This window comes from Trichechus manatus, unplaced genomic scaffold, assembly GCF_000243295.1.
Source record: "Trichechus manatus latirostris isolate Lorelei unplaced genomic scaffold, TriManLat1.0 scaffold00073, whole genome shotgun sequence".
NCBI lineage: Eukaryota > Metazoa > Chordata > Mammalia > Sirenia > Trichechidae > Trichechus > Trichechus manatus.
The window spans coordinates 10297955-10309954 of record NW_004444009.1 but is presented as its reverse complement, the minus strand read 5'-3'; the positions used below and the strand labels follow the sequence as shown (position 1 = coordinate 10309954).

Here is a 12000-nt window from a genome sequence, read left to right as displayed (position 1 = left end):
TGGTTCACTCGTGAGGATTTTTGTTTTCTTTATGTTGAGGTGTGAGCTACACTGAAGGCTGAAGTCTTTGATCTTCATCAGTAAGTACTTCAAGTCCTCTTCACTGTCAGCAGGCAAGGTTGTATCATCTGCATATCACAGGCTGTTAATGAATCTTCCTCCAATCCTGATGCTGTATTCTTTTTCATATAGCTTCTCTGATTATTTGCTTAGCATACGGATTAAACAAGTATGGTGAAAGAATACAACCCTGATGCACACCTTCCCTGCCTTTAAACCACGCAGTATCCCCCGTTCTGTTCGAACAGCTACCTGTTGGTCTATGTACAGGTTGCTCATGAGCACAATTAAGTGTTCGGGAATTCCCATTCTTCAAAATGTTATCCATAATTTGTTATGATCCACACAGTCAAATGCCTTTGCATAGTCAATAAAACACAAGTAGACATCTTTCTGGTATTCTCTGCTTTTGGCCAAGATCCATCTGACATCAGCAATGATATCCCTGGTTCTACGTCCTCTTGTGAATCCAGCTTGAATTTCTGGCAGTTCTCTTGTCAATGTACTGCTGCAACTGATTTTGAATGATCCTTCAGCAAAAGTTTACTTGCATATGCTATTAATGATATTCAATAATTTCTACATTCTTTTGGATCACCTTTCTTTGGAATAGGCATAAATACGGATCTCTTCTAGTCAGTTGGCCAGGTAGCTGTCTTCCAGATTTCTTTGCATAGATGAGTGAGCACTTCCAGCGCTGCATCTGTTGGTTGAAACATTTCAGTTGGTATTCCATCAATTCCTGGAGCCTTATGTTTCACCAGTGTCTTCAGTGCAGCTTGGACTTCTTCCTTCAGTACCATCGATTCTTGATCATATGCTACCTCCTGAAATGACTGAACATCGACCAATTCTTTTTGGTACAGTGACTGTGTATTCCTTCCATCGTCTTTTGATGCTTCCTGCATTGTTTAGTATTTTACCCATAGAATCCTTCAGTATTGCAGCTCGAGGCTTCAATTTTTTCTTCAGTTCTTTCAACTTGAGAAATGCCAATTATGTTCTTCCCTTTCATTTTCTACCTCAAGGTCTTTGTACATGTCTTTGTAATACTTTACTTTGTCTTCTTGAGCCACCCTTTGAAATCTTCTGTTCAGCTCTTTTACTTCATCATTTCTTCTTTTTGCTTTAGCTACTCGATGTTCAAGAGCAAGTTTCAGAGTCTCTTTTGACATCCATTTTGGTCTTTTCTTTCTTTCCTGTCTTTTCAATGATTTCTTGCTTTCTTCATGTATGATGTCCTTGATGTCATTCCACAACTCATCTGGTTTCGGTCATTGGTGTTTGATGCATCAAATCTATTCTTGAGATGGTCTCTAAATTCAGGTGGGATATACTCAGGGTCATACTTTAGCTCTCGTGGACTTGCTGTAATTTTCTTCAGCTTCAACTTGAACTTTCACAAGAGTAATTAATGGTCTGTTCCACAGTTGGCCCGGTACTTGTTCTGACTGATGATATTGAGCTTTTCTATTGTCTTTTTCCACAAATGCAGTCGATTTGATTCCTGTGTATTACATACAGCAAGGTCGACATGTATATTGCCGTTTATGTTGGTGAAAAAAGATATTTGCAATGAAGAAGTTGTTGGTCTTTCAAGAGTCTGTCATGCAATCTCCGGCATCATTTCTGTCACCCAGGCCATATTTTCCAACTACTGATCCTTCTTTGTTTCCAACTTTCACATTCCAATCACCAGTGATTATCAAATACATCTTGATTGCATGTTTGATCAGTTTCAGACTGAAGAAGTTCTTAAAAATCTTCAATTTCATCATCTTTGGCATTAGTGGTTGGTGTGTAAATTTGAATAATAGTCGTATTAATTGGTCTTCCTTGTAGGCGTATGGATATTATCCTATCGCTGACAATGTCATACTTCAGGGTAGATCTTGAAATGTTCTTTTTGACGATGAATGCAATGTCATTCCTCTTCAATTGGTCATTCCTGGCATAGTAGACCATATGATTGTCTGATTCAGAATGGCCAATATCAGTCCATTTCAGCTCACTAATGCCTGGGATTTCAATGTTTATGCATTCCATTTCAATTTTGACGATTTCCAGTTTTCCTAGATTCATACTCCATACATTCCACGTTCCAATCATTAATGGATGTTTGCAGCTATTTCTTCTAATTTTGAGTTGTGCCACATCAGCAAATGAAGGGCCCGAAAGCTTGACTCCATCCATGTCATTAAGGTCAGCTCTACTTTGAGGAGGCAGCTCTTCCCCAGTTGTATTTTGAGGGCCTTCCAACCTGAGGGGCTCAGCTTCCGGCAGTATATCAGACAGTGTTCCACTGTAATTCGTAAGGTTTTCACTGACTATTTTTTTTCAGAAGTAGACTGCTAGGTCCTTCTTCCTAGTCTGTCTTAATCTGGAAGCTCAGCTGAAACCTGTCCACCATGGTGACCCTGTTGGTATTTGAATACTGGTATCACAGCGACACGTAAGCCACCACAGTATGACAAACTAACAGACGCGTGGAGAGAAAGAAGATAAGAGGAAAGATACTTCAGGTTAAATAGTTCACACAATAGTTGCAAAATCATCCCATCAGTCCAGATGGTTTGACTGTAACCCAAATGGGCTAGGAATAGAGTAAGGATGTATTATGCAAGTACTATCTGAAATCTGAGAAATGCTTACATTTAGTCTCTTTCACTGATCACTTCTCAGTAGATTAGAGCAATAATGAGCTATCTTTTTTCCATATGGGCTAATTCAGGAAAAATAAAAATGTTTATGAAACACATTTTTTCATTCAAAATCAAAATGCGTTTTGAGTAACATATCATTATAATTTATATTACCTCGTTTATAAAAGGTAGCCAATTAAAAAATTTATGCTGCTTTTGAAGTAGGTAGAATGTTCAAATCTAGGTATATTTGGTGAGAACCAACATGAAGGCAACTCACTAATATTTCATCCTAATATTAGGTCACAGACTGTGCCTTAAAGGTAGACCATTTGTTACTCAAGTGGTATCAGTGAGTTAGAGAAAAGAAGGAAGCTGGGAACATTTGTGTTCTAGGCGGAGTTGGGTGCCTTTTTCATAGGCACACAGTATGAATTTTTTGAACTAAGTGATTTTATAAGAATCATAACTTTTTTTTAAATTATAACATTTTAAAGCTTAGCATTTATGTAATCAAAAATTCTGTGGCTCTAAAAACTGAAATCCAGAATTCTAACTAAACATTTTGCCAAGGTGAAATAGGGACCTGTCTACCAAAATCTTTCATTGTTTTTTCCTCAGGAATATAATTATATTACCTCCTGGGCAACTGGCTGCCCAGCAATATTACATTTCCCTTCAATTCCTTTACAATTTAGATACAGACACACCTCTAAGTTCTCTTAAAAGGAATGTGAGTGGAAGTGATACTGCCACTTCTAGGCCACTGCCACACTGCCTCTACCGTTTTCTTTATCTTCCTGTCAGCTGCACTGTGGATGTGGCAGGAGCCCAATTTTTACTATATAGATAAGAGCAATGCTATTAGAGCAGCATTACTCAAGGTATGGTCCAGGAACTCCAGGGGGACCCCAGATCTTTTCAAGGGGGTCTGCTTTTTGTTTAATAATGTATTTTAGTAATGATGTCCTACATTAATTGCTACACTTCTTACAACAGAATTATACTGTACTACCTTATATAGTATCAGGAATACATATCAGAATAATAGAATGCTTAAAATGATATAAAATTGGCATTTTAAGTTTATAGCTTATACTTAGTGGCAATTGGGTAAGCATTTTCTTTAATCTTTCAGAATTGTGCTCCATCTTCTGTTGAATGAGTTACACCATAACTGTTGCTGATAGCAGCAACTTATGTTCTTTTTTATCATACTTTTGTTTTTTATAACTGCTGGAGTATCACAGCATCATAGAACTTCTTCATTTAGATATTCACATTCATCTACATGCCAGCATAATAATTTGGTTGTTGTTATTTGTGTTGAGTTGGCGCCTACTCATGGTGACCTTATGTACAACAGAATGATAAATTACCTAGTCATGCACCATCTTCACGATCTTTGATATGTTTAGCCCATTGTTGTGGCTATTGTGTCAATCCATTTCATTAAGGGTCTCCTCATTTTTGCTGAACTACTTTACCAAACATGATGTCCTTTTTTTGAGGTTAGTCTCTCCTAATGACACGTCCAAAGTAAGCAGGAAGAAGATTTGTCAATCTCCCTTCTGAGAACATTCTGGTTTTATTTCTTCTAAGACTGATCATGTTTGTTCTCCTGGTAGCCCATTGTATATTCAATATTCTCTGCCAACACTACAATTCACATGCGTCAGTTCTTCTTCTGTCTTCTTTTTTCATTGTCCAGCTTTTGCATGCATATGAGATGATTGAAAAGACCATAGTTTGAGTCAGGGACACCTTAGTCATCAGAATGACAGCTTTGCTTTTTAGTACTTTAAGAAGGTTTTTTGCAGCAGAAAAAAATTGAAGTTGTCTAAGATTTCATCCTACTTGGATCAACAGTAAGGATCCTTGGTGGCACAGTGGTTAAGCACTCAGCTGCTAACCAGAAGGTTGGCAGTTCAAACCCACTAGCCACTCCAGGAGAGAAACGTGGCAGTCTGCCTCCGTAAAGACTGCAGCCTTGGAAGCCCTATGGGGGCAATGGTTTATGGGATCAACAATCAATGAAGTCAAATGAGGTATTGCATTGGGCAAATATACTGCAAAAGATCTTAATAATTTGATTATCTAGTTTTATTTTCCACATATGTTAGGCAGTTCAGTCCTATGTGAGATGTTAAGAGGTAGCTGAGGTCAAATTGCATGGAAAAGAATATAAACATAACAAACTATACATGCAACTCTAAATCATTTATATTTGTATCTCTTATACTGTAAACAAATAATTTAAATAAACATTTTTTTAACTGCTGCAAAATGACACACATACCAAAATTCAGAAAGGAGCTGGAGTTATTTGACTGAACAGATTCCGCAGGTTTGCTTGGTGGGGAAGAATTACAGATACCTAGAATCAAAAGAAAAAAACTTAAATAAATTTTTGTATGAGAGACTAACTTGAATTGTAAACTTTCACTTAAACTACAACAATAAAAAAGAAAAAAACCTTAGGGGAAGAATGAAGACAGGGTCCGATTACTACTGATCAGATCACACAATTATTGACATTAAACATTTCCTCCAGGGTAATTAATACCCCCAAATAAATACATCACTATTAAATGTAACAAAATGTAAGTGCTTAAAAAAGAATTGAAACTTTATAATCTTCTCATTTGTGGGTTTTTTTTTAACGGTTTCTTTTCTTTGCAAATAGATTGTATAATAAAGCCTAACACCAGGAATAAGATCCATTATATCATGAATCAACTTATTTTGGGATTCATATTTTGGCTTTGGACTACATCCTATTTTGCACTCCAACCACTCTTAGTACACTTCTAAACCATTTGTTCTCCACATTCATTAATCCATGGGCTCGTGAAGATTTTTCTTACGCTGTCCTCTACTCCTGGAATATCTTCCTTCACTCCACTTTCCAGCCTACACTTCTCCCATTATAGATGGTTCTAAGTTAGGCCCATAATCTCCCAGGAGCATTGTTCTGTTGCTTTGTTTTGCTGTTTTAGCTGCTTATATATAGGCTTGAAGATATTTTTTTTCTTCTCAGTACTTTAATGTACTCATATATCAGTTTCTGCTCAATTTTGAAAACAATACAGTGAGAACTTAGTTCACATTTTGCACATGCTCTACCTAGCAATGAAAACAGATAATTATACGTTTATATAAACTTTCTAAGAAACAGCATGTAAATGGGGAGAAATTATTAAATATTTCCTTTTTTGGTTTTTAACATTTTCAGAAGGCAGTATGAGGACTGTTCGTGTGTTGCACGTGTGTTGTATGCATAACCAAACACACAGGCTCCTGGTACTAGAATTCTAGAAACTCACTCTTCTACCTTCTTGGAATGACTAGAGCACAAGGTGAATTTCAATCAGATTCAATTAAAGTATGTATTTATTGAATACCTACTATGTGCCAAGCATTGGGCTAGGCATTGAGGATCCCACTGCCATCAAGTAGATTCTGACTCATAGGGACCCTATAGGACAGAGTAGCCCCAGAGGGTTTCCAAGGCTGTAAACTTTTACAGAAGCAGACTGCCACATCTTTCTCCCAGAGTGGCTGGTGGGTTCGAACCGCCAACCTTTCGGATGGCAGCCGAGCGCTTTAACCACTGCGCAACCAGAGCTCCTCACATTGAAGACAGAGACATGAGTAAGAAGTGGGTAGAGGTGAAAAAGTTCAGGAGATATCAGTCATTTCTATATTACATTTCCCTCGGGGGGAAAAATTACCCCAAAATGGAGTATTGGCTTTTGTACAAAACGAGGCAAAGATTCAGTACCTACATAGCAGAGGAAACTGCTGTTTTGCATATTGGCTTATCATAGATATTTTTATTTGACTGCTCAGCATACATTCCCCTTTCTTCTGAAAATAGAGCTTGAATTCTCCTCTAGGAAAACGCTCCTCCCCAGTTCTCAGTTTCCATGCTTCCAGTGGAGCTGATTTTACCATAAGATCAAGGACCTATGACTAGGGCTGATTTTCAGTTGGTACATTGACATGGTCATCAGTTGTTTAGGACCGACCTTAATAATTCTTGAGTAGGAGGTATAGCATTGTCCTGCTTAATCAGAGCATTGAATACACTGGCAATAAATTAGTCCAGGGATGGGCAAATGAACCAAGCCAAGACAATCAGGCCCAGTCAGCGCTAGTCATGGGACTTTTGCTTGAACAACCAGAAAAGGGTTACTTTTTTCCATTATAAGACTGAAACTACATGGCAAAAACTTGCCTATGAATGAATCAACACAGAGTGAAACAAAGCCAGGAGATATTGAAGAAGAAATTAGGTCCTGATTACATCATTCAAATCCTTGTTTACAAACCAACAAATTCCCCTTTACTGCTTAAGCCATTTTACATTTCCTCCTAAAGTTAGCATCTTGACTGACAGCTTCTACTTGTGTTACCCTATAATTTATTCTCCACAGAGCAGCCAGAATATGGTCTACGACTTCCCATTACATTTGGAATAAACTGTAAACTGCTTAACATGACCCATAAGGATCTAACTACTCCCTCTCCCCCTCCCCCATCTTTTCAGTCTCTGCTCTTTACTTACTACCCTGCAGCTACAGTGACTTCCTTTGAGTTCCTGTAACATACCGTTAAGGTTTGGATTGTGTCCCCCAGAAATATGTATTGTAAATCCTAACCTTATACCTGTGTTTATAATCCCATTTAGGAATTGGTTGTCTTTGTTATGCTAATGAGAGAGGATTAGTGTAGGGTATTTTAAGTCAATCTCTTTTGATACATAAAAGAGATTAAACAAGCTAGCAAATGGAGATGGCAGAAGAGAGATGCCAAGCCACATGAAGATTGCCCAGGAGCAGAAGCTCAAAAGAGACAAGGACCTTCCTCCAGAGCCGACAGAGAGAGAGGGCCTTCCCCTAGAATCAGCACCCTGAATTCGGACTTCTAGCCTCCTAACTGTGAGAAAAAAAAATTCTGGTTGTTAAAGTCACCCACTTGTGATATTTCTGTTATAGCAACACTAGATAACTAAGACACATACTAAACTCTCTCACACCTCAGAGCTTTTATATATGTTGTTCCCTCTATCTGGAGTGCTCTTCTCCCCACTCTTCACCTAGCTGGCTCTCCTTTCATGCCCCAGGATTGTCACTTCCTTAGCGAGGACTTCCTGGACCACTTGTTCTAAAGTGGGTCCTCTTTGTTATTCTCTCTCATGACTACCCTCTTGATTTCCTTAATAGGAACGTATATATTTGTGAATTTACTTGTTACTGTCTGAATGTCTCCCTAGGCTCAAGCTCCGCAAAGTCAGGGCCCATGTCCATTCTGTTCAACATCATATACCCAGTGCCTTGCAGAATGCCTGGCCCTTAGAAGGCACTCAATGAATATTTATTGAATGAATGAGTGACATTAGCTGGGCCTAGATGCTAGTATAAAATAACAGATGAAGAACCCTGATTTCATAAAAAGTAAGGCCACTTTATCTACAGACCAAGTTACAGGGATTCATGCTAAAAGGAGTCCCAAGGTGGCACAAACAGTTATGCACTAGAGTACTAGCCAAAAGGTTGATAGTTCAAACCCACCCAGAGGTACCTTGGAAGACAGGCCTGGCCACCTGCTTCCAAAAGGTCACAGCCTTGAAAACCCTATGGAGCAGTTCTACTCTGCACACGTGGGGTCACCATGAGTCGGAATTGACTCAACGGTAACTAAACAACAGGCTGAAAGAATGTACAGAATTATAGAGCCATCTAGAGGGGGCAGAAGACACATATGCAAATACAGGCATATCAAGGTCAATTGTGGGGGCCTGTTATTTTTCTTCATGTAAGGACATAGGACCAAAGGATCAAGGAGGCTGAGAAATAGCAGTATAGTACTGCCTATATCCAGAAAACGACCTGGGGGCTCTTATCTAGAGAAAGATTGGGAGTCTCTGAGAGTCCCACCATCTCTCGAAGCTGTGCCAACCTAAGTCTACCTGGAATTTCTGTATCTCTCTTAGACATCCTCAAGACAGGGTTGGAGCTAGAGAAAGAAAACCAGGTGTTTTCATAAGCGAAACTGGTCAAACCAATCTTTCACTTGCTACTAAAGTCACTCATTTTGTTGTTGTTGTTTGTTTTTGGCTGTTTTATTTCCCATGCTTTCTACTGTAATTTCCTTTTGAAATATTTAAATTCTATTTTTACCCACCTTAGAGGAAAGGACATATTTTCCACCCATACTTTATCATCATATGTAAGGAATTATTACATTTCAGAGATTAGAGATGGCAGACTAGCTCAAGAATCAGGAGTTTATGCATAGGGAGAAAGAGTGAAAACACAGAAGAAAAGAGAAAGATTCATCTGTAAACCTTCTTACTTAGGCTATGCATTAAGTCAAGTTTTCTCAGTGCTCTTTGTCCTTCCCTGTAAACCAAAACCCAAACCCTTGCCATCAACTCAATTCTGACTCATAGTGACCTATGGGTTTCCAAGGAGCCCTATAGTGTTTCCAAGGAACAGGTGATGGATTTGAACTGCCGACCTTTTAGTTAGCAGCCGAGCTCTTAACTCCTGCACCCGGTAATACAAAATGCCTTTTGGGTCCTTCATGATTAGCCAAATGGCTCAAATTTGTGAAAAGTATATCGCCATATTTTATGTGCTTTGTAGTTGTAAGTAAGGATTTCTAAGATAATTTCCCAGTCTCAGGAGTCTATGGCTTTTATTTTCACTACAATATAGCAAAAATAGTAAGCAACAGACTTTTATTGCTAATAATATTATACTTGGTACAAATTGAAACATGTCAATGCTTTGCTTATTTCATAAAATCAACACATTTGTTTCACAATATGCTTTGCTGTGACCGTTTTCCAAGAAAATACATCTGAGGTTAGACTGTTGGGAATTTTAAATAGCACACTTGAATGACAGCATTTAGGATGGGTAGAAATTGCCAAACATCGTACTGGTTATTATTCCTGTCTATTAAACAGAAAACTTTCCCTCTCCTTACTCTGTGCCCAGTATTAACATCGTGGAGCCCAGCAAGCTACAAGGCCTTAGGGAGGATCTGTTAAGGAATAATACTATTAATTTTTGCACAGGATGCTTATATAAGGAAAAATTACATAATCACGAAAGTGGTATGTATATTCAAAAAAATAAGTATAAAAAACTTACTTTTTTTCATATTCCGTAAAATTTTCAAACTCTACAAAAATGAAGAAAAAGAAAATGTTAGTTTTTCCTATGAAATCCAAAATATTTTCATGAAATAGAAATATAGACCTCAGCCAAAAAGATAAGCTTCCTAAAATAGCCATGAAAATGAACAAATTATTTTTTTATCTTGCCTTTTTAGTTCAATGAAGAGTCTCTCCTTGATCTTATCTTGTTATTTTTCCCCACCCCAAAATTTTACATACTTAGAAATAGTGCTATCAGAATATCAGGGGAAAAAATTAAGTTCCTACTTCTCTTCTTTATTAGGAGCTTTCCAGAACCCACAATAACTTCTGACAGTAGCTGTGATACATAGCCATTCCCATTCTAGCCAAAAATTTCTACCAATCATACTCTGTACTCAGTTTACTAAGACTGGCTTCCATACTGTTAGCCATGCTACTTCTCCCTTCTTTTAGCAGACCCATGTCCTCTGCCTCCTTTATGGTGGAGTCTCAAACTTATCTCTTCTGGAAACCTACACAAATTTTTTCTTTATTCAGTATTTCCTCAGCATGTATGTTTTTAATCTGTTCCATTCGTGTTTTATTCTCCTTGATAATTCGCATGTTGTTTCCCATATAGGTATTCTGTTCCACCAGATTAACTATAGTCTTTTCAAGGGCAGGTAGATGTCCTCCATGACATTTCTATCTTCCTAACATCTAACAGAAATGTGCTTTTCTACATAGTATATGGAGCCCTGGTGGCGCAGTGGTTAGGAGTTCGGCTGCTAACCAAAAAGTTGGCTACTAACCAAAAAGTTGGCAGTTTGAATCCACCAGCCACTCCTTGGAAACTCTATGGGGCAGTTCCACTCTGTCCTACAGGATCACTATGAGTCCAAATTGACTCGACAGCAGTGGGTTTGGTTTATATATGTATATATAAAGAGTAGATATCTTTTTTTGAAAAATTTTATTATATTTTAAAATAGATTATATATAATTCAAAATTAGAAAGTATAAAGGGAATATAGTTAAATTTAACCCTTCCATGCTTGTTCCCCATCTACCTAGTGTCTAACCTACCCCTATAGAGAACTGCTGCTGTTAGTTTCTTATTCTAGAGTTAATTATGAATATATAAATAAATAAAATATATGTATATTTAGCCCTTTTAAGTAAAAGTTAATAAATTATATATAAAGACATCAAGAGTCCTCATTTTATTTTCAGCTTTGTAGTATTCCGTTGTATGGATGTGCCATGATTTATGGTTTATTTAATGAGTTCCTCTAATGATTAACATTTGTGTTATTTCCAGTTGTCTGCTCTTAAAAGTAATGCTGCAGAGTCTAACCTCGTAGCATATTTGTAGGATAAATTCCTAGAAGTGAAACTGTTGGTTCAAAGGATATGTGCATTTGTAATTCTGATTAAAAAAAACAAAAGCAAACCCATTGCTGTCAAGTCGAGTCCAACTCATAGCAACCCTATAGGACAGAGTAGAACTGCTTCATAGAGTTTCCAAGGAGCAACTGGTGGATTCAAACTGCCAACCTTTTGGTTAGCAGCTGTAGCCCTTAACCACTACGCCACCAGGGTTGACAATGCTAAATTGTCCTCCTCTATAGAAGTTGTATCATTTGACATCCCCACCAGCAATGTAGGAGTGTGTAATAGTGTATAATCAAACTTTTTGAATTTGCCAATCTGATCAATGAAAAATAGTATGTTACTATGATTTTAGTTTGCACTTCTCTTATTATGAGTGAAGCTGAACATATCAGGTGTTTAAAGGCTAGACCATGTGTGTTTATTTTTCTTTGAACTATCTGATCTTGTATTTTGCCCATTTTTCTTTTAGGTTATTCTGTGAATTTCTAGACATTCTTTATATGCTAGAGAAATAACCTCTTTGGATATGATGCCAGTTGTAAATACTTTTTTCCAATTTGTTCTTTATCTTTGATTTTTAAGGTTTTTTTTTTTTTTTTGGCCTTGCAGAATTTCTGTTTAGTAATTTAACTAAATACATATAAATCTTTTTTCTTATAGCTTCTGGATTTTGAGTCAAATTATAAAAGTCACTCCCACTCCCAAGTTATAAAGGAATCTTCCAAGTTTTTTTTTTTTTTTTTTTTTTTT

The 12000-nt window shown here is 37.4% G+C and overlaps 1 protein-coding gene across 4 annotated transcripts in view; it reads right to left on the bottom strand.

Annotated features, from left to right (window-relative positions):
* Window positions 1–12000, bottom strand: part of PTPN22 (protein tyrosine phosphatase non-receptor type 22) — a 56422-nt gene that overhangs the window by 3317 nt on the left and 41105 nt on the right. For 2 of the 4 annotated variants that reach the window (XM_023734904.1, XM_023734905.1), the window contains exons 20-21: window positions 9869–9899; window positions 4683–5079 (exon numbers count right to left, since the gene is read on the bottom strand). In XM_023734904.1, coding sequence (XP_023590672.1) covers window positions 4901–5079; window positions 9869–9899 — 210 coding nt within the window. In that variant the 3' untranslated portion in view covers window positions 4683–4900. Of the gene's footprint in view, window positions 1–4682; window positions 5080–9868; window positions 9900–12000 lie in introns of those variants that run through there. The other 2 variants (XM_004380386.2, XM_023734906.1) reach the window with 2 other exon arrangements.